This window comes from Anas acuta, chromosome 3, assembly GCF_963932015.1.
Source record: "Anas acuta chromosome 3, bAnaAcu1.1, whole genome shotgun sequence".
NCBI lineage: Eukaryota > Metazoa > Chordata > Aves > Anseriformes > Anatidae > Anas > Anas acuta.
In genome coordinates, this window is record NC_088981.1 from 70,864,859 (window position 1) to 70,889,783 (window position 24,925).

The 24,925-nt window shown below is 33.9% G+C and overlaps 1 protein-coding gene across 1 annotated transcript in view; it reads left to right on the forward strand.

Moving 5' to 3' along the window:
* AK9 (adenylate kinase 9) overlaps window positions 1-24,925 on the forward strand; it is a 64,571-nt gene that overhangs the window by 36,955 nt on the left and 2,691 nt on the right. The window contains exons 21-35 of the mRNA XM_068677728.1: window positions 1,809-1,892; window positions 2,375-2,581; window positions 3,504-3,631; window positions 4,620-4,832; window positions 5,411-5,677; window positions 11,034-11,152; window positions 11,628-11,847; window positions 13,814-13,876; window positions 14,646-14,852; window positions 15,860-16,078; window positions 18,879-19,092; window positions 19,662-19,863; window positions 21,085-21,231; window positions 22,811-23,031; window positions 24,224-24,420. Coding sequence (XP_068533829.1) covers window positions 1,809-1,892; window positions 2,375-2,581; window positions 3,504-3,631; window positions 4,620-4,832; window positions 5,411-5,677; window positions 11,034-11,152; window positions 11,628-11,847; window positions 13,814-13,876; window positions 14,646-14,852; window positions 15,860-16,078; window positions 18,879-19,092; window positions 19,662-19,863; window positions 21,085-21,231; window positions 22,811-23,031; window positions 24,224-24,420 — 2,708 coding nt within the window. The remainder of the gene's footprint in view (window positions 1-1,808; window positions 1,893-2,374; window positions 2,582-3,503; window positions 3,632-4,619; window positions 4,833-5,410; window positions 5,678-11,033; window positions 11,153-11,627; window positions 11,848-13,813; window positions 13,877-14,645; window positions 14,853-15,859; window positions 16,079-18,878; window positions 19,093-19,661; window positions 19,864-21,084; window positions 21,232-22,810; window positions 23,032-24,223; window positions 24,421-24,925) is intronic.

Below are 24,925 nucleotides of genomic sequence, written 5' to 3' on the forward strand. Positions count from 1 at the left end.
TAATTAGTAATTATTATAATATGATAATGATCATCATAATAATATAATTAGTAATAATAATATATTAACTATAATAATAATATAATTAGTAATTATTATAAAATGATAATGATAATGATGATAATAATGATGATAATAATGATAATGATAATGATAATGATAATGATAGTAATAATAATAATAATAATAATAATAATAATAATAATATAGTACTCCTTGTCCCAGGGTATATTGCCTGGGCACATAATATCTACATTCACAGTCTTTTTTCTTGTACACCTATGGATGACTTCTGGCCTCCAGAGAAAGGGGTTACACTTTTGCATCTCGTTATTGGCACTTCTTAAAATTATTCTGTATGTACATACATCTGTAATGTTTCATAGCACCAGTATTTGGGTTCAGTAGGTCATTGGTTTAAGTATAAGTCATTTCTTAAAATGCTTTTGTCTGCAGAATTAAGAGTATTCTTAAGATCCTTGTAAGTGCTTAGATGAGAAAGTGCAGAGGGAACACCAGCACACTAAGTCATACTCCAAGAACATGGTAAAACTAGGCTGTTGCTACTTGCTGAGTTTTGCCAGTAGTGTAAGAGAAGCTTGCTCTGTTTCTGAGAATCCTGTAAATCGCACAGTGACTTTTAAATATGATGCAACTACTTTATTTGGGGGGAGACCTTCAGCCCTCAATACATGCATATTCTCCCCATATTCAGTAGCATAAATAGGGGAGTTAACAGTTTCTTCTGGGACAGCGTGTTAGCACAGTAATTTTATCACGCTGATCCATTTTGTTGAGGAAAAAAAAAACACAAACAAAATGTATCAACAGATAACCAAATGAGAATTAGTGGAATTTAAAAGCAACTTATAAAATTGAAGAAGTATAAATAGATGTTCCAAGCATTATTTTGTTTTCTGTTTTTACAGTTATTATCAATAACATAATGAGGAGAAAAAGACTTTTTCTTTGAAATTGGAAGAGGTTCCATTATGATTTTCATGATATTGTGATATTTTGAGTTCATATGTAGTGCATAATTTATGCCATTATCTGTTAAACTTTATTTTTTCTTTACACACGCATGACCAAATTGTCTCTGAATATGTAGCAGATCAACTCTGAGTTAATATCTGTACATTAATAGCAATACACAATTGATAAAATGGATTCATAACTTCCAAGTGTCCTGGTTTAGTGATTAAATCACCAAAACAAGGCTTGAAAGTCAGAAATAAATTCCCTCTTAATTCTGTCACAGATTTGGTTGTGACATTGAAAGTATTCCAGTTCTCTAAACAAAGAGATCTAAATATCAAGCTATTTAACAGCCAGTTTCTGTTTCATGCTACAGCAAAAGGGTGTTAGGTGTATCTGCAAAGATATTCAGAGATATTCAGGAATCAAGACATTTCCAGTACAGATAATTTTTAAAAGGTGGATCATAATGTCAGTGTACCTGTCTTGCCTTGTTTTTTAGTTATGGTTAGAAGGGTCATTTGTAATTTGTTTAATAACTCTTATATTGCATATTTAGGATTTATCAATTTAGGATTTCAGTTGTTGATAGCACCCTCATATCCTTGATATTTACACTGAAGTGAACTTCTCTGTTTAGTCTCTTTTTTTTTCCCTTCTCTAAATCTTCTATTTTCTCAGCAATGTTGGCATGTTGATCTTTATATATCTATGTACCTCTTTCATTTAAGTAAATGAAATTTTGATCTATTAACACGTATATATTGAGATCTTGTGCAGGAGGGAAAAACACCTAGTAATGTGCATTATACTTATATTCACATAAACAGAACATACGCCACTTGAAGAAGAACAGACACCTAGCATGCAACCTGAGCAATCCACTACATCTTTAGTAACTGAACCTGAACCAGGTTAGAACATTAAGTTTCTTTGCAGTGTGTGCTAGTTTTCTTATTCTTTATTTCTTCCTATATTGACAAGTTCTATGTGAGGTACGACCATATGGATTGTCTGTCAAAAACTGTTCATCATTAAATCATTATTTTAAGTTATTATATATACTGTATTTTGCTATGCATAAAAAGCCATTATATATATGTGTGCTAATTTAAATAACCACATGCAAATTTAATTAAGTAATCGAAACTTGTCTGCATTCCTGGAGATGCATCAGTATATAGTACTTCAACATAATGAAGCTGGCATTTTCAAAGTATCTTCTTAAACCAGTAATATAATAATTTATAATTAGAAGAGAAAAATTAAAGCATTAGGGAGAAATTATACCACCATATCTGAGGAAAATAAAAATTATCTTAAAACATAATGATACTTACTTAAATGCAAAATGTTTTAGAGGAACATTGCCTTCTATATATGATTTGATTTTCAGAAATCGTGCTACCTGCATTTGAAGAGGATGATTTTCTAGATATACCAGAAATGGAAATAATTAAAACGAAGATTAACCTTTTCATGAATGACTGGCGAACAGTGGAGTCAGAAATTAAGCAGTCATCTCAAGTTCAGGTTGTTGTTTTAGAGATTGCTGAGCAAAGTCCAGAAAGTCTGCTTAATCAGATTGTTCTGGTTATGGAGGGTAAGTAATATTGTTTATGTGATTTACATTTACCTTACCAAGAGGGATTTTGGAGAGTTTGTATGATGAATGGGGGAGAGGTTAAACTCATTTCTATTTTACGCACATGTAAGTAAGCTGAAAAGCACGCTAACAGCTTTCCAGACCTTGGAAGAGTGGGGAATATATATATATTTGAAATGCATATACAGGTATACAAATATATACAAAATAGTTCCCTAAACACTCTGATGTTGTATTTCCCTAGTCACTTTCTCTATGTTTTTGTGCCAGGATACCTGTATGAGAAGTGAACAGATAATAAAGGTTCACTAATGTACAATATTCATTTATGTCAATGAGACTTTCAGTGTGTGTAATAATCTACCCACCTGCATCAACTGTGTTTCAAGGCTGAATTTTTGCAGTGTTAATATTTTTATGGCAAATACACTTTCTTCACTCAAAATCTAAAATCTCTAACAATTTTGAGTACTGGATAAATAATATTAGTAATACATTTTTCCTATAGTTACTCCAGTGCAAGTTAAACAAAGTATCTGTTATGCTAGCTTTATAATCAAATAAAATTTGACTGATGATTTTTGCCAATAATCAATATGAAAGAAACTGTTGCACATACTAATGTCACTATCTGCATGTGTTTGTATAATACTTTCATACTAGGAGATCCCATTGACAACACTAATTTACTTCAATTAAAAAAAAAAAGTAGCAATTTAATTTTTGGAAGAATCAATACCTTAATATATATTTATTTCATATGTTTGTGAATAACATTTTATTCTATGAGTAGGAGAAACGGAATATACAGTTGGCATGATTTGCTTCCATATATGTGCTTACTTTTATGGACAAAGAGAATTTATTTTAACATAGCCAAATGAAAAATATTGAAACAGAAGAGAATTAACCTTTTCAGAACCTTTTAAATATCATGGTTGGGAGTTATCTGCTGAAGACTTAGATGAGGAAGCAGAAGATCTGGTTGCTGAAGTGGAAGCTGAAGAAGAAAATGAAGTTGCAGAAGAAGAAAATGAAGAAGAAGAAGTAAGCATGCTGTTTTTGTCCATTTATCATCTGATTTTAGTTTATTTTCAGTTTGAGCAGTATCCCATAGAAATCAGTTTTTGCACCTGTTTTTGTGTGATCCAGTTTCTGCTGTCTTAAAGAATAAATGTAAGCACATGCTTCCAGAACAGTTTCATTGTATTCCCATGTTCTGGCTGATAGTAGTTTTATTCCAGCAGGAAGCATAAATACCCCATGCTAATAGAATCAATGTAGCTAGTTGTTTTTGTTTGTTTGTTTGTTTGTTTTTAATGGTATAGAGGGGTTTTATAAAAAGAAGGAAATGAGAACTTTAATTTCTGTCAATCAGCAATGATTTTGTGATCTATCACGCAAGTATCAAAAGATGCAATTTAAAAGTCCTAATGTACAATCCTCTGTATCATCTCAGCTATTTATAATATTTCAATTAAATTAAAGGTCTGGCTTCACCTTTCTTTAATTTTCATCCTATATTCAGATATGTCATTTCCCAAATTTAACAGTACAAAGTATCTATATACTGTACTGGAACAGTATTAAATAGATTTTTTTAGAATGTCATTTTATTGGATAAATAGATTTCATACTACCAGCTCTCACTGATTTTCCAAAGAGGTCTACTTGCTTTTTAACATTTAGAAGCAACAGAAAGTGAGTTGCAAGAACACTGCAGGAAAAGATATTATCATAGATACTTCTAACCTAATTTTGGTATTCAACAGCTGGCTATGGTATTATCATTTGAAATTTAACATGGGCCTTTTCTCCATAATGGTCTCACTAGATTGGATAGTTTGTTTTCTGAGTGAATCTAGAAAGTACATATTTTCATAGACTTACACTCAGCTTATAAAGTGTTTTGAGAACACCATTCTCATTCAATGCTCAGATGACACATTTGATATAACTTGTTCTAATCTACTTGATCTGCTTAATCTGAGTGAACTGCTTAAACAATTTTTGAAAAAATTCATAATCTTTTCAGGATGAAGAAAAAGCTAAGGAAAAGAAAAGGCACATGGGAGATACAAAACACTTTTGTCCAGTCAGTCTGAAAGAGAATTATGTCCTTTATCCAGGACTCTCTGAACTTGCAGCTAAATATCAAGAAAAGATTTATTATTTTTCAAATCCTGAATACAGAGAGAAATTTTTGAAGAACCCTGAAGAGTATGTGGCTCACAATGAACCAATACAAGTGAGAATCTTTAACAATATTTGAAGAATATAATAACAAATTATAATCACTATTTTCCATTTCCATTTATAATTGTTTATCATTACTGATTTTTTTTCTAATTAATTATTTGTATATCATGCAAGTCCCTGAAACAAATAAAACATGTTGCTTCCTTAGTAACTTTATGGTGTACATTTGAATTAACACATTGTATTGATGATGCAGGTAAAGCAGAAAAGAGAAGATTTTAAGGGCATACAATAATCACCTGACGTAAATAACAAATTACAAATATTATTTTTCTAAGTCTTTTTTTATTATTATTGGAAGAAGGGTAAAAGAAGTGCATATTTACCAGAATTATCTAATGGGCTTTCATTTTTACTTAGTGTCACTATCTGCTGTAGTGTATTTGTTTATATTTCCAGAGAGTGGGTTATCTGTTTGGAATGGTAGCAGAAGACCTGGAAAAATTAAAATGCAAAATCTGATTGGTTTTTAGGCAATTTTTATAATGACAGTTTGGAACTGAAAAACAGTAGGAGGTGCACTGTGGAGTCCAAATTATTTTAAAATATTTCATTTTTTTTCTATAGGCACCTCCCCTAAGGGTGTGCTTACTGGGGACTCATGGAGCAGGTAAAACCACTTGTGCACGATGGCTAGCAGACAAATTTGGTATTTTCCATATTCAATTTGAAGAATATCTACAGGAACTGCTCTTACCCAAAATTAAAGAGAAAATTGGGCCTGATTTTGATGAAGAACCTGAAGAAGATGATGATAAAATGCTAATTCTATCACAGGGACAGGAAGATTTCTCTCAGACCGTGACTGAAACTGAAAATGAAGAAAACAAGCAGGTAACAATCTGAACTTTTTCGTGTCTGTACACTGCATAACCATTTTCAGACCAAACTAGCAATTACCTATAAAATTCTTGTTAGGTAAAAAGTGCTTATGTTACATTATTTACTTGATAAAATTAGGGAATAACTGTTCTTTCCAATAAAATAATACATGCATTGACTGTGTTTTCTTATGAATGCCACAAAGATTTTCCCAAATATTTATAAGAATTATGTATGGTTGTTTTTTTTTTGTTGTTGTTTTGGTTTGTCTTTTCTGTTTTTTCCAAGATACTAGAGTTACTAAATGGGACAAAGGAAGACAAATAGAGAAAAAAAAATGAAGGTCAGAATAATAATGGGAGGGTGTGGTTTTCTTCAAGTGCTTATAATCAGTAGGTTCAGGCTGGTACACGTACACCAGTTGCAAAGAGTTTTAAAATGTTCCCCAGCAGTACTCTGTGCACTGTCTTGGGGCAAAATAAATAGAATGCTTAACCATCCCTTCAGTCTGACCATCCCGTGTTAAAAGTCAGAAATATTTCAATGTTCATACCAGAGTAAGGTATGGTTTTTTTTGTTTGGTTGTTTTTTTGTATGATTGTTTTTAATATGTTTTATTATCTGGATTGTAGTGTTGTCTTTCGTTCTCTTATTGTTGGAGGAGTTTCTAAACAGAAAAAAAACTCTTAGGTAGATAAAATACGGCTTGTGGTTTAAAAAAATGTTTCACATAGCTAGATACTTATGATACTTGTAAAATAATTCATGAACAATAGTTTTCAGGAAATTAGGTGTTTTCCTTAAGTTTGAATAGTTACTGTAAATTTTTATACATACATATTCTAAAACCTCTCTTATCCCCAAGCAAGAAACATATCTGTTTAGCAATAATCATTTACATAAATGTTTACCAGAAGACAACAATTTCTTTTATTAGGCAGTAATATACTGGGGGAAAAAAATGCAAGGCTTTGATGATGATGATGATTTTTTCTTTAGACAGCAATCGATATGATAAAAGCCTTTATTGTGTAATGAAATCACTACACATAGGTATGCAGCATAAAGATCTTTCAAATGCATAGTACAAGAAACTCTACCTTCTAGACAATACAAATAAGGTTTTATCCAACTCTCAAAGCTTCAGGAAGAAATAAGTTTCTGCATCACATTCTAAGAGCCATTTTTTTGTTCTCCTGATAGCTGTCATGTTTCTTCATATTACTAGTCATCAAAGACTTTCAAAGACATCCTAGTACTGAATCTAAGGAAACACGCAGGAGGGGAAGCAGGCTGTGGAGGAGGCATACACACCATCATCCAGGCATGGGATTAGGAAGTTAAGTAATTATTGGGAGTTGAAACTAGCAAATGGTAGAAAGAAGGATATTTACAGGAACAGCAGCAGCAAAAGGAAGACAAAGAAAATAGGAGTCTGCATCTGAATGGGGCAGGTGGCCTTTTTACGAAAGATACTGAAAAGGCTGAGGTGCCCAATGCCTTCCTTACTTTGGTCTTTACAAGTACAGTCTAGTCTGTAGCCTTCTAGATCTCAGTGCAAATAGGAAAGCATGCGTAAATAGTGGTACTACACACAGCGGAGTAGGACCGAATTCGTGATTGTTTATGGAATCTGAACATACACAATTCAGTGGGACTGAATGGAATATATTCTCAGGTGCTTGAGGAAGCTGCCAAAGGTTCATTCGAGGCCACTTTCTCTTGCCTTGAAAAGCGGGGTAGGGAGGGGTCCCTGATAACTGGAAGATAGCATTCCTGATGAAATAATACAAGAGCAGGTAATATTGGAAACAAATGCTTCAACACAGATGGAGTACTGATCAAATCATGGATGTCAGAACAAAATTTCAGGTTTTCATCAGTTAAATCTAAGAGGAGGTTATTTTGGCAAGTCTGTTTACAATTTGATCATCACAGCCAAAAATAAGGCAAGTGTTCTTGGCACTGATGTTTATGGCTGGCTCTCAGTCAGCATTATTATTTTTTTAATTATTTTTTTTTGGCACCAAGACAACATTTTACATTGATGCCCTTCTGCTAGTATTTTTTTCCTCATCAGCTTTTTATCTCCTGGTAAACAATGTTCTTCTACATTAGTATTTTTTTCTTAGACTTGCTATAAAGTGCTTTATCTGCGGACATGACCAAAACACAGCTGATATAGTTGCAGTTCACTTTAGAAACCTGTTTCTAGCTCCATTTGTAGGCCAACACTGTAAGGCATAGTTTCCAAGATTATGGACTGCCTAAGCATTTCTCTGGGTGTGATTACCACCAAATTGTATGATTATCCTGTTTTCCAAAGACCCACTACTTCTCCTAACTCAAATCCTTGAAGTATATCTCTTGAAGCTTCAGGTAAAAATCAATTATAATATTCAAAGCAAAAATAATACAAGGCAAACAAAACACAGCATTCAGTCTTTGGGAATTTAGCAAGCAAATATCGTGGTGGTTTTAGTGTGTCAGCCAAGCCCTTGCAGCTTTAACCAGTCTGGAGAGCCAATGACCTATTTTTCACCTGGCAACTTTTTCCTTAGAACTACCAAAACACTGGGTGCTCTTTTCTGCACCCAGAATACACATCTCAATAATTTTATCAAATACAGATGCATTTTCAACACCACATCTACAGTGACGTCAGTGATATATTTTTACATGTGTTTTGCTGTTTCTCCCACTTCACACAGTTCTTTCAAGATATCTTTGTGGCTACCGCTCTGTCTTCTTAGGTATCTCATATGCCGTATTACCATCTTTTAATATATACCCTGTGTCAGGCAATAGAGGAAATATTACTCACACTCACACTTCATTAGACCTGTGGCTTCCAGCGTTTTCTCAGGTTCTTTTGGCTACGTTATCAGAATCAATGTCAGACATAAGAATTCTTATTCAGATTTGGCCTTGTGGCAACCGGCTCCCTACCATCATTTTGAGGGTTCCTGAACCACCTTGGATCCTTTTGTTAGTGAGGGTTATTGCTTTATTTTCTGGCAGGTCATGCTAACAAATTCTTGAGCAATTTAGGTTAATGTGACTACCTACAATGAGGAAAGTATAGCAGAACTTTATAATGAATTCCCAAGAGAATTTCAGGGTACAACTTAAATTAATTTGCTGAAAGAGACAGAGGAATACCTAGCTGCATGTTAAGTTTTATCTCTCGGTGACTTTGAATGCAAGTGGATGTTTCATGACTACTGGGATTAAAAGACAAACTCATGTGTCTAGTCTTCTTAAACAAATATAGATGACGTTTTAGAAGTGAGATTTTTATAGAAGTATGGCGGAAAAGGTATTGCATTCGTTAAAGGATACCAGATAGATTTCTCAGTTATGAACTTGGCCATTCTGTTTTCAGGTGAAAAAAAATCTCAGCTATCTAGAAAATAATATTTTCTTCTGTGAAATATTTCCATGAAAATTTAATACTGCATCTGAGTAACAAACATATCTTTCTGGCTTGTAATGTCTATACTTCCAGTATATCTTTAAAAGTATGTATTTTGACACTGTGACTGATATAAACTAATCCAGGATCATCAATTTATATCCTCTTGTCATTCGTTTTTAGTGCAGTGTGTCAGGAAGCCATTCTATGAGAAATACATCCTCAACCATATCAATCTCATATGCTGAAAAAATATTTTTGCACAAAATCTTAAAAGCTAGATTTGGTATTCAAATGCTCAGCATGTGTCTAGTCATTAATAACCCTACTGCTTTATAGAACAATGTTATCTTTGTGATATCTGGTCACATGCCCATACTCAGTAATCCTACATACCTTTCTTTGACATCTTTGTTTTGATTACATCAAAAGTTAAAAATTGCTCTTAAAAAGTAAATAAATAAATAAATTTGATGTAAAGCAGTGTAGTCTTCCAGCATGAGAACATGTAAAACTAAGTGGAAAGCTTCCTGTAGGCAATTAGAAAGAAAGAAAAAAAAAAAAAAAAAAAAGAAAAGAAAAAAAAAAATCAGTTTCTATTCCTCTGAGTTGAGCCTATGTATAATTAAATATTTAACAATTGTGCTTGGTTTAGGTTTCATACAGCAGTGATTTTGAGCTTGTCATGCACTAGCTTAAAATACTTCCACTTTTGCCTGTTGAATAATGTATACGTTTCTGAGAGGTTTATCTAAGATGTTTCTATTAGTGAAGAACTTAATTCTATCAGGACACTTGGATTTCTAACAGAACCTCCATCTGTTCTTGTCATCTTGCTAATTTTACCACTTTTCAATGAAAACTGTACATTTTTACCACCCCCGAAGTATATTTTATCAGTAAGATGATTTCATTAATTTTCATGAATTCTATTTCATGTGAACAGCAACATTGTGAGGGTTCAACTCAAGTGCATGGTAATTGTGATATCCAACCTCCTTGTCAAACAATGACAGCATTACATCTCAGTTAACATTTTAGTTTCTGCCCAGAGCATGCATTAGAAGCAAATCTCCCATTTGTTCCCACCTTTTCAGTTCACATAGAACAGTTTCAGAGTACATGAACTGAATTCATCTTGAAGCTAAACACAACAAGACACTTCAGAAACCTGCCTAATGCATTTCATCTGCTAATGGATGTTCAATCCACAAGGCCAGATCAGAGCTAGGCTTAGGTACTACACGTAACAGGTGCACTTTGGGACTAGCTTTTAGAGCAAGCACCTCTCTGCATTGTCTGCAGGCAGCCTTCAGGCTGTTTATGAGGCAGCCATTTGGACAATAATGGAAATTAAAGGTGAGAAGACATCAAAATATATTGTATTCATGGCCACCTTAGGCACTGCCCTTGGAGAGTCATGTAAATGTAGCCCATGGGACCTGTGCTTTGTAAAGCTGAATTATTATGCAATGTTGCGCTACAATTTTTGTTGTCTTTGTTGTTATTTTAATAGTTACCACATACCATTAATGAAACTATGATGTATTTTCTAAGTTTCTGAGGCCCACTTTTACATCTAGTGCTTCTAAATGATGAACTGATTAATGCCAGTTAGGGGTAGATGCCATACTCAGTTATGGGAAAGCTAACCCCTAGTACAGCCAGCACCAAGTTTGTGCCTTTCAGGTTGATAGGAAATTGCCCAAACTCTAGGGAAATATCCAACCTCAAGCATGTAGAAAATAACCCACAAGTATTCCAGGCATTAATTTTATGTATAATGTAGTACAATGAATTGTAGCAAAGGAGTTTACTTTGTTTCTGTTGGATTAAGACAAAAGAAGACTGTAACCAGTGCCTTATTTAGACAAAAAGAACAGCAACTGTCTCAGATCTTTTTTCTTTCTGTTTCATTTGTTTTCATTTGTTGTGGATTTTCTTTATATAAAGGAAGTGGAGTTAACTGATGAGGAAGAAGCAATCAAAGCAAATCTAATGGATTCAGAGGCATTGCCTCCAGAAGTACTTGATAACATCGTCCCTGACTGGTGGAAGAAAGAGCCATTCCGGTAACTGTAATTAGATTCTCTGTTTCTTTATTTAATCTTAGGAAGTATATCATCCACCGTGTCCACAAATACAAAAGTGCTGTGACAGATGTTACCAAAATAATGCTTGGGGCATGTTTTCTTTGAGAACAGTGGCTAAGAAGTACAGTTTTTAGGGTCACACAAATAATACTGAGGACACCAGTTATTTATTTATTTATTTATTTATTTATTTATTTATTTATTTTAAAGTTATTTTAAAGTAACTTTTTATCTCTGTACATTAAAACCCCATGAGAAATAAATGCAATAGTACAACAATTAAAATATATAGTGATTTATCACTTCTACATTGTGAAGTTAATACATGAAAGTAAATTTTAAATTTTCTCATTATAAGAGAGTTAGTTGTTTTTTTTTTTAAATTCACTGCAGTTTCTCTGTGATGCACTTTAAACTACATTGTATAATGATAAATATCTATTTTTTCAATTAGGTCCACAGGCTTTATACTAGATGGTTTCCCTCGTACTTTAGATGAAGCCCAGTATTTGTCAGAACGAGGACTCTGTCCTGATGTTGCAGTTTATATTAATGTAGAAGAAAATGACATTATTGACCGTCTTTTTCCTCCACGTCTGCAAAAATGGAAAGAAAGACATAACAAAAAAATGGAAAATAAAAAGAAACTGAAAGAACTGAAAGCAAAAATAAGGGTAGGTTTTTAGTTCTGTCAAACTTTTTGCAATTTCAGGGGCACAGGTCTGAAGACAGATTCTAAAACTCCCAAAATAGTGAAGAACACACAGAACAGATATAGGAGCCAGGAGACACAGCTCCCCACATTCACAGCATTCCCAGATTCATCATAGGAACCAAAAAGAATTCATTTCTCCTTTTCTCTTCTGCCCCTTCCACATTAGCACAGCCTGCTGCAATTAACTCATGCAGAAGTGTAGATATCTGATAGACCAAGCAAAGTAACTGTGCTGCTGGACACCTGGCAGTGTGACAGCACTATTACTGAATAGGTTACAAGTGACTTGAAATTGAAACTTCTATGTAGACATGTACAATCCGTGCAAGATATTCAAGGTTCCTAACTTTCTATAAAAGGAAATTATATTACTTCACATGTACTTTCAAAAAAGGTCCAAGTTACTAAAGAGCAGCTAACACACAGTATGTTAGTACAATGGAGCTTCGAATAAGACCCATATGGTACCAGTAAGTTACATTAGCTGCTTGTTCCAGAGGTTGGCTCTGAGAATGCATATAATCTTGCAGAACTCAAGTATTTTTTGCATTTATCTTCCCTGACACAAGCTGGAAATCTATCTGGAAAAGGAGCATTCTAGTGAGCAGCCTGTATCACTGTACTAAGCTCACGAAGTAAGCACTTACTCTGAGAACTCTAGTGACAAATACGTATGCTACGGATTTTAGGGTCCAAACTTCTACGGTGTAGGCATCAATATGTCTATTAACAAAAAAGAACAGTAACAGTCTGTTACTTAAAACACATACACAAAGCAACTATGCAAATTGATCGAGGCATAAAAGACCCCCACTTAGAAGTAAGGAAAGGTGAGAATCAGGATTTCTGGAGTAATAATATTTTGATCTTTTTGCTGATGTGTATTGCATTACAGTTTTTATTTGCATGTTGACTTATTTTTCCATAGCATACAGTCAGTGAGCAAGATGGACACTTGTGAGAATGGGGCATGGATGGGTGTGCTATTCTCTTCTTTAATTACTAAAATTGCATAGAGAGTCAGAAAAGCGGATACACCTGTTGAATGCTGCATTAGTTTCCTTCTGCACCGAAAGAAGCTGGCAACAGGGGACTGAGGAATGAGTACATCTGCATTGCGGTGCTGCTCAGCAACACCTGAGTTTAAATAGCCATGCGAGTAAAGAAAATTAGACTGTGCAGTTTCTTGCTGCTCTGCCTCCAGTGCCCTGGTATCTAGACTACTTTGTTTAAAGTTCATGTGGATTTCTAACTCTGCAGTATTGCCTGCAGTGGTGACATGCTCAGTTTATCTGATCTCAATTCAGGTGGAAGTATCAGAGTGTGCAAGAACAGCAGGTGCAGGTTGAATCCCCATTAACCCCAGTGGTCTTAAGGAGAATGCTTCTGGGTATTACTTCTGAGACAGAATTTAATGATCATGTATATGACAGGTATCTACTGAGTGTATCTATAAAGGAATGTATTTTAAATGCTTATAACTTGGTCAAAAACGTGCAGTTTTAAACACACTTAGCAAATAGCACACATATAATACTCATTCACCCCTTTGCCAAATGCCAGTAACTACCTACAAATTTAGAAACTGTAGCTTTTTTGACTCTGACTCTTTTACTGACAAAAAAATATAATATTCAATATCAAATAATATTTTCAGTGTGAACAGAATCACAGTCTTTTCTTCCCCTAATCTCATTCTCAAAAGTTGACAATTTAGTTTTACAAAAATTTAAGTACATGTTCACCTAGAAGCATATCTGGTTTGCAATAGTTGAGGCTACACAGACAGGATTTTTTAGCATTAGAAGCAACTCAGAGTTTTAAGGTGGAAAGAATAACGTTAATTCTAGTTCATTATACCAACTCTAAGAGGAGATTTATGAGAAAATATCATTGTCTTCTTACATCTTTTTTTTCATTAACAGGATGAGAATATTGCTAAAAGAAGGGCAGAACTTTTAGCAGAACAAAAAGAAAGGAAACAGAAGGTAAAAAAAGTTACAAAAACTATTTTAAAAAGAAGTGTTTGCATTTCATATCTTAGAAATTTCACATTTTTCAGGGCAATATATAATAGTACAAATGTGATAGACTGTCTGAAATCTCTGCTTTCTGAAGTAATTTGGCAAGATGTTTAAATTGTTTTAGAAACTATTGATTCATCAACACTAAAAACAATTCTCAATACATGCCCCAATTCAGCAAAATACTTTAGAATGTCTTTAACTTACCTACTTTGTAAGCATAAGAGTGATTGTAGTTAGGTATGTGTTTTAAGTATCCTGTCAAATCCACAGTTAATGCAGAATAGGATTCTACCAGGACTTCTGCCCAAGCTCAATTACAAAGCATATTTATAAATGCGTTAGACTGCTCACGAAACTTGATCAGCTACGCTATCAGCTAACAAGTGGGTTCTTAACAAAGTCCTGCCAAACTACAATACCCAGGTATCTGTAGCAGACACTTCTCAAAAATATTGTTCTCATCAAAACTACAGCATAGTGATTAAGATTTTTAAGCATTCTCAGATATGATGCTTCCCTGTATGCACTATGCAATACCTTTGTATTTTCCTCTGAAATATGATTTTAGAATTTACTAGATTTTTGCTTGCAACAGAGGATGCCTCCAAAATGAGGTTTGGTTGAATTAATGATTTTTCTAATTAAAAAAAAAAATAATAAAAAAGATAGTAAATGTTCGCTCAAAACATATGTATAGAAGACATGAAGACAGAATATTTTACATTTATAGGTTTTAGCAAGCAGGGAACATGACGAAGCCAGTGAGGAGGAAGATGAGAGTGAAAATGAAGACATTGAAGCTATACTTGAAGAGGAGTTTTTAGAAGAAGAAGAAGAAGAGGCTGAAGAAGAACAGGAGACTGATGCTGTTGAGCGCATGCAAAATGAGATTGCAGAGAGGTTTGATTCAGAAAGAGACAATTTACAAGGTGTACAGGTACCTATTCCACTGCTTATTTTATTAATTTACATGATCTATAAATTATATGATAATAAATGACTGTATGATGCAAGAAGTCTTCAGTGTTATTTTAGTCATCAGATTTTAAAGTTACAGTGCTTGCGCAATAGTGCTGCTGATGTCATGATCTAAATATATGAGAGAGATAAAAACTGTACAAAGAAACTACATGCTTACAAAAGTATATAATTTATAAGACAAACAGAATAGTCGATACAGGCAACCAAACTAGAGAATCATGAACATATGGATAACGTTTCATACATACTTTTTTAAATGCAAAATTCTTATTAGCATTTTAATTACGTTAACATGTGAATTATATTAATTGGGATTGCATACTAGTTAGAATCCCTTGTTACATTTTCCCCATTTTTAAAAAATTTCAAATAATATTTATGCCCTTATTACTAATGCTGTATAACTTGCTATTTCTGATACGTTATTCAAGACTTTTGGTTATTGTTATCTGATTCTTTAATTGATGATCCTCTATGACATTGTAGAATCTTCATCTTTTATGGAAGAATAAATGATGACTTTAAAAAGTTATAGCACTGGTAAAACTATTAATAATATCTTTATATTTTAGTTGAATAAGCTGGGGACTAAGAAGTCACCAGAGAGCAGGAACATTTTTAGACAGTAGCTAAAGAAAGCATTCTAAATTGTTTGGAGTAGGGAAGAATGATATTTGAATATTTTTATAAAATATATTTCTCAAGCTTTATCGTACTATATTCCTCAGTGTTAACTGTCAGATTTTCCAATTCTTTTTGAATACTGTGATACTTAATGTAGCCTGGGTAACTTGGACTTCAGTGGGGAGGAAGACCAGTCTCAAATAAAATTTTTCTGCTTTACAGGGACTGAGAACTTGCTCAAAAATCCTTGAAAGTTCACAGAAAATCTTGCTGATGGTTATTAACGAAAATCTGAACATGTTTATTATTTTAATGTTTTATTATTTTTCAATTAACCAGGAGGAACTTGAAAATTTGCTAATACCACTAATTGAGATCAATGGAGGACGAAAGCCTCACATCGTACGCTACCAAATATATTGCAAGCTGAATTCTCTAGTGGAAAACCGTGGAAGCATTTTTGAGAAATGTTACCCGATAAGTTTGCCACTTGCACATAAGATGTTGATTTTCTTATATAAGTTTCCAAGTTCTTTTGGTCAGTGGGATCCAATCAAGGTAATTTTCTTGAATAATACAAAAATATTTTTAGAAAGTAATACTTTCAAAGAATATATTTCACATACAAATATTATGAGACAGTATCATGTAATACCAGTAATACTTAATGAAAACTACATTACTGAATCAAAACTACATCACTACAACACGTATACAAAATACAGCAAGTATTTGTAATGAAAGGTGTTAGCTTTTTCAGTGTTACAGCTAAACTAACACTGAGAGGCATTTATTAAAGTTTGTTACACTAGCACTACTGATGCAGTTTAAAGGTGCACTGAGTCAGAAAGAAATGCCTAATTGGTAATGACCCATGAAATGTAGAACAACAAAGATATTAGAGCCTTCTAGAAGCAGTGAAAACAAGCTGGAAAAATTTGGGGGTTGAATTTGCAAGAAGTCATGTAGGTGGCCATCAACACTTGCAGTAGCAAAAAAGTAAACCAACACATGTTAAATGTATGTCACTCATCAGCAATAATTCTTTGTTGTCAATATGCATGAATTTTGAAGAACAGTAAATCTGATTTCCTATTTTACCAGCAGCCTGGAAAGCTGAGGTCAGAATGTACTCATATTTATCTCTGTGGGCTTATAGATTTTTACAGGTAACAAACAAAATGTTAGTGGGTAATACATGTATTTTTTTAATGCTAGAAATAAAAGCAAGTTGGATTGTGAGTAAATCAGAAATAAAAAGGAGGGCTGATAAATAATAAAACTACAACAGCAAACAAGAAATAGAAAGCAGAAAGTTTCTGAAGGAAGCATACATTTGGCCTTCATTTCACTATGCTAATTATTTTTTTCTTTTTGCACAGAAATCATGCTGGTCTTTGTTTTCACCTCTTCCAGATCATGTTTTTCCTTTTTTAATCTTGGTAACCAGAACTGTACGTAGATCAGATCTGATTAGGACTTTAGAGAATCAAAATACTTAAAGTGTGTTAGGATCAGAGCTGCCTTTTCCATGGCTGCATCAAATTGGCATCTAATAATCTAAATGACTGACTAATAGAAGCAGATATGTCTTCTCAGAATTCTGTCATTTCCAGTTACTGAATCCCAGCTTAATATATGAAATTCTTATTAGTCCCTACATGCTAGGACTTGAACTTTGTCCTATTAAAGTCACTACAGTTTTGCTATTCCATTTCTTCAAATCCTTCATTTATGCTGAAGTGTTTTGTGTGTTTTGTGTGTTGTTTTTTTTACCAACTAAGAAAAAAAAAATCAGTTGGAAGAAAGTCCTGGAAAGCCATTAGATGAAATCAGAGGAGTGTGCTGACAGTAGGAAATGTACATGCTCACAATAATGAAAGGAAAATAAGATCATTTTAAGGGTATTTTAGGATATTATAGAAATAATGAAATTGATTACAGACTGGAGGGTTTTCGAAGAAGGGCAAATAGAGCATATGACAATTACTTTTAAACTAAATTGATAGGGGGAAGTAGTTATGCAACTGATTAGATACCCAGAGAAGAAAAATGATGAGCTGAGTGAGGAGTGTGAGCAAATATACAGTAGATCAGAGTCCTGGCATCTTATAAATTGAGGGCATATACTCTGAATTGACTTCTTGTGAGAACAAGAACCTAAGAATTAGTCCAGGGTCTGGCAAGGTAATGCCATGCAGCAAACAGTCCCTTATCTTACTGTATCAAGCAGATTGTCTTCAACAAATACTAATAGATTTGTGAGGTATGATTTTCCTCCACAGAAGCTGAGTTGGCTTCTCTGCATTATTTCTAGTACCTACCGATTTTTTTTTTCCCAATTTGCTCAATACAGGGACAGATGTACTGGACTGTGGTTGCCAGGAGGCATCCTAGAGGCCTTTTAAAATAATTATCAATTTTTCCACATTACTTTTTTGTTGAAGAAACCAACGTAAGCAATAGGTTATACATCAGTCAGTAACAATTTCACTTCTGCATCCCCATAGAACTGTAACATGAATACCATCTGGTCTCTGCAGTTTTCCCTACAAACGTCTCCAGTTTGTTCTAAAACAATTTTTGACACTTTAAGGCAGTTCCTCAAGAAAGGCTCTAACAGGGACATGACTAAATTCTTCCTTAGTGAACAGTGCTGCAATAAATTAATTTAGTGTTCCTGCAATGACCATTTCTACCATTGCTTCGTCTTACTACTCAATTAGCCATCAGCACTACAGACTTTCTAGTAGGTAACCTGATGTATTTGAAAAGGTTCCATCAGCAGTGTATTTATTTTACCAAAAGCTTTTTTGGCTTGCTTCACTGTGGTTTTACATTTCACCACAATTTAAATATTGATGTTCATTTCTGTTTTCTTCTTTTGGAAGTGACTTCTGCTGAGTACAACATTCTAAGTGTATCCTCTACTGTCAGGCAGATAAGTGTTGTTTGTGTTTTGTTTTTAATTTACAGAGGAATATTTTTATCCTTAATAGAAATGGCGTAAATTCTTTGAAAATTAAAAAAAAAAAAAAAGACAAAAAAATTGTTACGCATTATACCTCTGATTACACTCTGCTGATGGACAGAAAGTGTTACGGTACCACCTACTGGAAACAGTGAATATTCTTTCTCTCTTCAGTGTTTATTTCATCTTTTTCTACAATTACATACAAAAATACCACAGATTCATACAAAATATTATGTCTGCCTGTATATATTTCAGAATACTTTGATGTTTTATCTCAACCAAGTGATATTTCTCAACCTGCCTGTAAAACCACTTTTGTAGGATAAAGGGAGAGGGGGCTATGCCAAACCTAATCAGTTGCTTCCCATTTTGTGTATTCTACAGCTCAGTGAAGGAGAGGTAATCAAGCCAGCACAAAGCCCTGAAAACACACTCTTTCCTGTAATCCATCGACAATATATTTATTTCTTTTCAAGTAAAGCAAATAAAGAAACATTTATGAAAAATCCCATCAAATATATTTGTCAGCCAAAACCTAAACCACCTGTGCCAGTTAAGATTGCAATTGTGGGACCTCCAAAATCTGGGAAGACTACAGGTAGGAGACACTATTACCTATAAAGAAAAAAATTATCAAATGAGTGACACTGTGTCTGTCATTACTGCTATTAAAAAAAAAAAAAAAAAAAAAAAAAAAACATAAATCTCTAATATTGTTAGTCTTCCTACTCTTTTTATTGGGCATAGAAACCTTTAGTTACATTCTATAGTGTATCATTTTATAGTCAGGTACTTACAGATTATCTATCTTAATTTTATTGCAGCTTCTTACGAAGTTAGTGAACTGGAACTGCTAGACTGTTCTGTAAAAGGGGCAATAACAGAAGTGTATTTTCAAAGATATTTTTGAATAAAATTGACTATGGCTGCAGAGGTTTGAGCTAAATTGAGCTAAAGTGTGCCCTGGACACACCTTGCACATACACAAAGGTCTGGGTACTTTAGAGAGCTAATTGGGGTTAGGTGACTGCTTACCAAGATTACGCATTGCAGATGACCCAAGGAACGAGCACGTAGCTTGTAACACTAAGAACATACTTTAACAGACTGCTAGGCTGTGATGTTGCTTATGTAAAAGTTGGTTGTTGAAATCAAAATGTTTTACAGTTGCCAGGAAATTTGCAAGTGTATATGGGCTGATGCGGCTGAGTATAGGAGATGCCATACGACTAGTGATAAACAATCAGCCCGAGAGTGCATTGGGACTTCAGTTAAAGTGGCACCTTCACAAAGGACTGACTGTACCTGATGAACTGGCCATCCAGGCCCTGGATGTGGCTCTGATGGATTGTGTATGTATGAGCACTGGGTAAGAGTCTTTTTTGGTCTTTTTCTTTAGGGATTTTTTCAAGACATGACAGTTCCTCAAGAGGCAGTGATTTCCACATTATCACTGTAAAACCATTTCACTAAAACACATCAGATGCATTAAGAAAATAACCTGTCCAAAATGCAATTCTTCACATTACTCAGGAAAACCAGCCCAAAACATAATTTTCTGCAATTTTCAAGTCAGCTTATTCCATCAAATCAAAGTCATATGTTTTATGTTACCTTTTTCTTCAGCCAACAAGCCAATACTTTCTATTATACATTGAAAACTGCCATTTTCTCTCTCTTATTACCAATTGCAGTAAAAACTTGGACACCTGATTCTCTCTGGTCAAGCAGACTGATAGTTCAGTGTTCCTTTTTTTTTTTTTTTTTTTTTTTTTTCTGGTTTTGTTAAGAGTTAACTTACTAGGGAGGAACATAAACCAGTAATTATTTCCAGCTAATTTCTTACATGATCCAGATTTCCTAGTTTTTTTCCCACCACTGAAACACTGTCCAAGATGGGCAGACCTAAAAAGCATTTCATTTCATGATCATGATTTCATGAAATTCAACTCTCTCAAAAGAAGAATTGTTACAGGAAAAGGCCATTTCAGATTAATCTCTGAAAATTATTTCAGCTTGAGATCAGAATTTTTTCAGCTTTTCTATCATGCTAAATACTGGAATACTGTTTCAGTAGGTTATGCCCCAGTGTTTATATATGCCCAGCATATATAAAGCATTTCTAATATGAAGAAGCATTTCTGAAGAAGCATTTCTTCTTCAATAGGATTAAAAAAAAAAAAAAAAGAGAGAAACTCAAATATTGTAAATCAATTTATTTTTCATCTTGAAAACTAATTCTCCCAATTCATATGGAGTTTTCACATAGTTAAAATTATGTTTCTGGAAGACTAATGTGTCAGAATTTAGAACTCCAATCATTTGTATGTCCACTTACATTTCTATACCTTTTGCCCCTTGTGTATTTCCTTTACTCGTTACTATTTCTAATTTTAGCTACTTGATTTTCTAAAATTTTAATATGATTGTAAGTTCTTCAGAAAGAAGACTGTGTCTGTCAAGCCAGGATTGATGGCATAGGAGTAGACTTTTGTCTCTGTTGAGAATGTACTGGGAATACAGGTAGTCTTAATGGTTAATTAGGAACTTGTTTCCTAGAAAAACTGTCTTTGTTTCTGTTTGTATGCAGAGTTGTTATTGATGGGTACCCTGTAACAAGAAAACAAGTAAAGCTCCTGGAATCAGCTAGGATAATTCCAGTGAAAATCTTTGAATTAGAAATGGATGCAAAGGAAGTGTTCAGAAGAGCTCTGTCGGACAAAGAAAGCACGAATAGGTAGTGATGCTCCCTGATATTTTTATACACATAATATTGTCATCTCTTTCTATGTATGTGCCTCAGTGCTGTATTATGAGAGGCTGCACTGCTGCATAATCCAGCTGCCTCCAAACTCCATATATGAACAGACATGGGCATAAGGCCCTTGACAATCTTTGATTTCCATAGAACAAAAATGAAGATATAAGTTGTCAAAGAAATCTGTGGCACTCTCTGGACAGATCCCCAGAGTGCGTGGCTGAGGGATATTGGTATGCAATGGCATGCACCTACTGCTTAATTTAATAGATTTTAATGAAATTGTGTATCAAAAAATTTACTAGTCCACTCTGCTGCTGAAGTTTATTATTCATCAATTCAATATTATCATTATAAGAGAAATTGATCATTTCTTTAAGTCTTTATTGTAGTTATTTTTAAAAAGGATAGAAATAATGTATACTTTAATAGCATACGGTTCATGAGTTACTCATCTAAATCTTACAATTAATCTCTCGCTTGTTTTTATGAGTTAAATATTCTGTTTAAAGACCTATTGGATGTTTTTGAGGAAGACCACTAAGTAGTTTATAAACCAACAGAGAGTTAAAAAGAACAGAACATTCACCTTGAAATTAAATTGTATAAGAACCTGGTTCTCATCAGGGGAAGAATTTCTAAGAAGTTCCAGCTATCTTAGAGCATTATTGCATGTCTCTTTCATTTTCTCTCTTTCATTTTATCAAGTAATCAGTACAACACTTAATTGTTTACTGAAAGCCTAAAGACAATTTGCATAGCAAAAAATTAAATTAATGCTTCTCTTTGAAAGCATTTACTTTAAACTCTAAATACCTTCTTGACTCTAAATACCGAACTAATTACATTTATAGGTTTAAATACAAATAAATGTACAACATCAGATATAGAGAAATGAATACTGTTAAAACAGAAGTTCTTTTTTTTTTTTTTTTTTTTTTTTTGACTCATTTACATTTAGAACCAGAATAGTAAAAGCTTCTATGTTATAGTGAAAATCTCTCTTCTGGTCTTGCATAATGTTTTAGAGGTCAAATGGATTATTTTCATTTATGTATATGTAAATATTACAGATAGTTTTCAAAACATATCCAAGGATTGTGACTACTTCTCAATTTCAAACAACAGAGTAATTCGGAATTAAGCCTGTTTTTCAATGAACTACTTACCTTCATTCTAATACTCCCATAACATTTTGTTTAGGGTAGCATTTTATGGTGTGTTGGCTAGTGTGTGCTGACACAATCCAAAACCTTTACAAAATATTGAATTCTATTTGGGAAATAAATAACATTTTTTTTTGTTCTTTGTTTCTGAATATAACTACCTGGTCAGAAGCATATAATGCATTCTATGATTCTATGATACTACTTTCCATATGGAACTGGTATCATTCCTAATAACAAATCTGTGTTTCTCTAGTACATTCTATTGATTCAGAAAAGCAGGATTTTTAAAAAGGATTTAAAATGAACTCTAGAATTTACATCAAACATTCAATAAAATGATCTAATCTTCAGACTCATATTAAGTCAGTGCTATTTTTTGTTGTCTTCAGACCTTCCTACCCTGTACACGACAGCTCACAGATTCTAGCAATTAAAAATTCCTGCTATAAACAGCACATTGATGCAATCAGGACCTACTATAAGAAGGAGCACCAGAACTGGTGCATGGTTGATGCCACTCAGAGCAAGTGGTGGATATGGAACAAAGTACTGCAGGAAGTTCAAGTGGTTGTTAAAGAAATACAGATATACCTGGAAAGAATAAAAGAAGGTAAAAGAAAAAAAGTTGTTCAGAATAATATTAATTTCTTTTACAAGCTGTAATGTAATGAGTGCATTTATATTCAACTTCAACTTGCTTTGAATGAACCTAATTCCTGATTCTTTGATCTCATCTGGAGAGAGCTTGAAGAGATCTCTTGAAGACAGAAAAGGCAAAACCAACTATGCCTTTGCCAATAGTCTGCAGCCATCTTCCCAAAGAACAGGGTAGCAGAATACAGCTGAAAGAAGTCAGAGGTCTTGAAGTCCAGAGCAGATCTCTCAACTTTGAGTGATAACAGAAAATCACAAAGGGTACCCCAAAATACACAAGGGAAAATACGACTTGCAGATTCACAGAAATGTCAGTGGAGGAATTGGGAATGAAGGGAAAAATGTTAATTATAAATTCAGAATTAAGGTTAAATGTCCATTTGAGTTAATTTCTGAATTGAGGGATGAAAAGCATGAAATGGGAAAGCTCCCACTTGAATTTGTGTGTGTCAGCGTAGGTCAGGATTAAATCTGCCCTTCAAATACGTCTGTACAGTTTAACAGGGATTTCTCTAAAGCACAAACGTGTCTCTTCCTTATCTCATACCTTCCTTTTGGTTTTAACTTTTACAGCTCTGTGGCTGCACTCTCCTTACAAATTTCAGTCTGAAGTCTCATGAAGTTTGAAAAGCAGAGTTCTTAAATAACCTGGGTTTTATATAGCATTTTATTCAAGATTTTGAATAGATTTCATCCAGATAGACTGTAGCAAGATACAGATACATTTGCAAGATACAGATGAATAAATGGGAAGCTTTCCTCACATCTTGCACTTTTTTTCCACCAATGTTAAGAAATATAATAGCTGAAGTATGCCTTAGCAACACAAGGGATTAAAAAATAAATAAAATTGTCCCAGGGAAAACACACTAGTAAGCTAAGCATGCAGAGTATCCCACATAACTAATGATTATTGGATTTCTTGAGTAAAGAAAAGGAAGTGCTAGGAAAGTGTCATTAAAATTAATTTATAAAATGGATTGCAACTTCATTTTAATATCAATCTATAAAAATTGCTATTTCGATTCTCATTATTTGATATCATTTTCACGTAATAATCTGGAACATTTTCTAAACTGTAACATTTCTACATAGAAATGCTTTACATTTCTGTCCTTCATTAGCAAAACATTAATTTTTATTAACAGGCAAAGCAGCCAGCATTGCTGATTTATGTATCACCCCTGAAGAGCTGCAGGGTCGGCTGGGGGAGTTTGGGCAGTACTGTCCCGTCAGCCTTGCAGAGAAGGGTGAACTGGTTGACTGCTCTAGCACAGCATCACTGCAGTTTGCTGCAGAGTTTCGAGGACACTATTACAAAATGGCTTCACAGGAAGAACTGGAGGTAAGTGTCAAAATGCTTGTGGGGAGGGGACTACAGGGGAAGGAAATGCTGCCTGGATTCTTTGATTCTGTACAGAAACAAGCAATAGGTTATTTGAATTAGGCTACTATTACTAGTATTCTCACTTTTGGTCTGTATACTTTGCTATCAAATGTACAGTCAGATGAAATGCAGCTGAGAGCCAGTTCAAACCAGTGCTCTTCTTACAAATTGTCATAGATGAAAAAATCATTTTAAAGTAACCATTTCCTCCGCTCTCCATCTGTTTTGGAGGGGGCTGGGGATAAGAAGCCCCAGTGATAGCAATGGATAGTGATGGATGGTGGGTGGATAGTGATGATTTCAACTGAGAGTGGGTTGGAAAAGAAATGACTTACCCAACTGTAGCAGTAGTGCCAACACACTAAGAGGTGTTGTAGAAGAAACAAGTATCTAAATTTCATGTCCTCTGGAGTTTGACTAACAGTCTTTCAGTCCTTCTTTCATTATGCAAACGTTTATATTC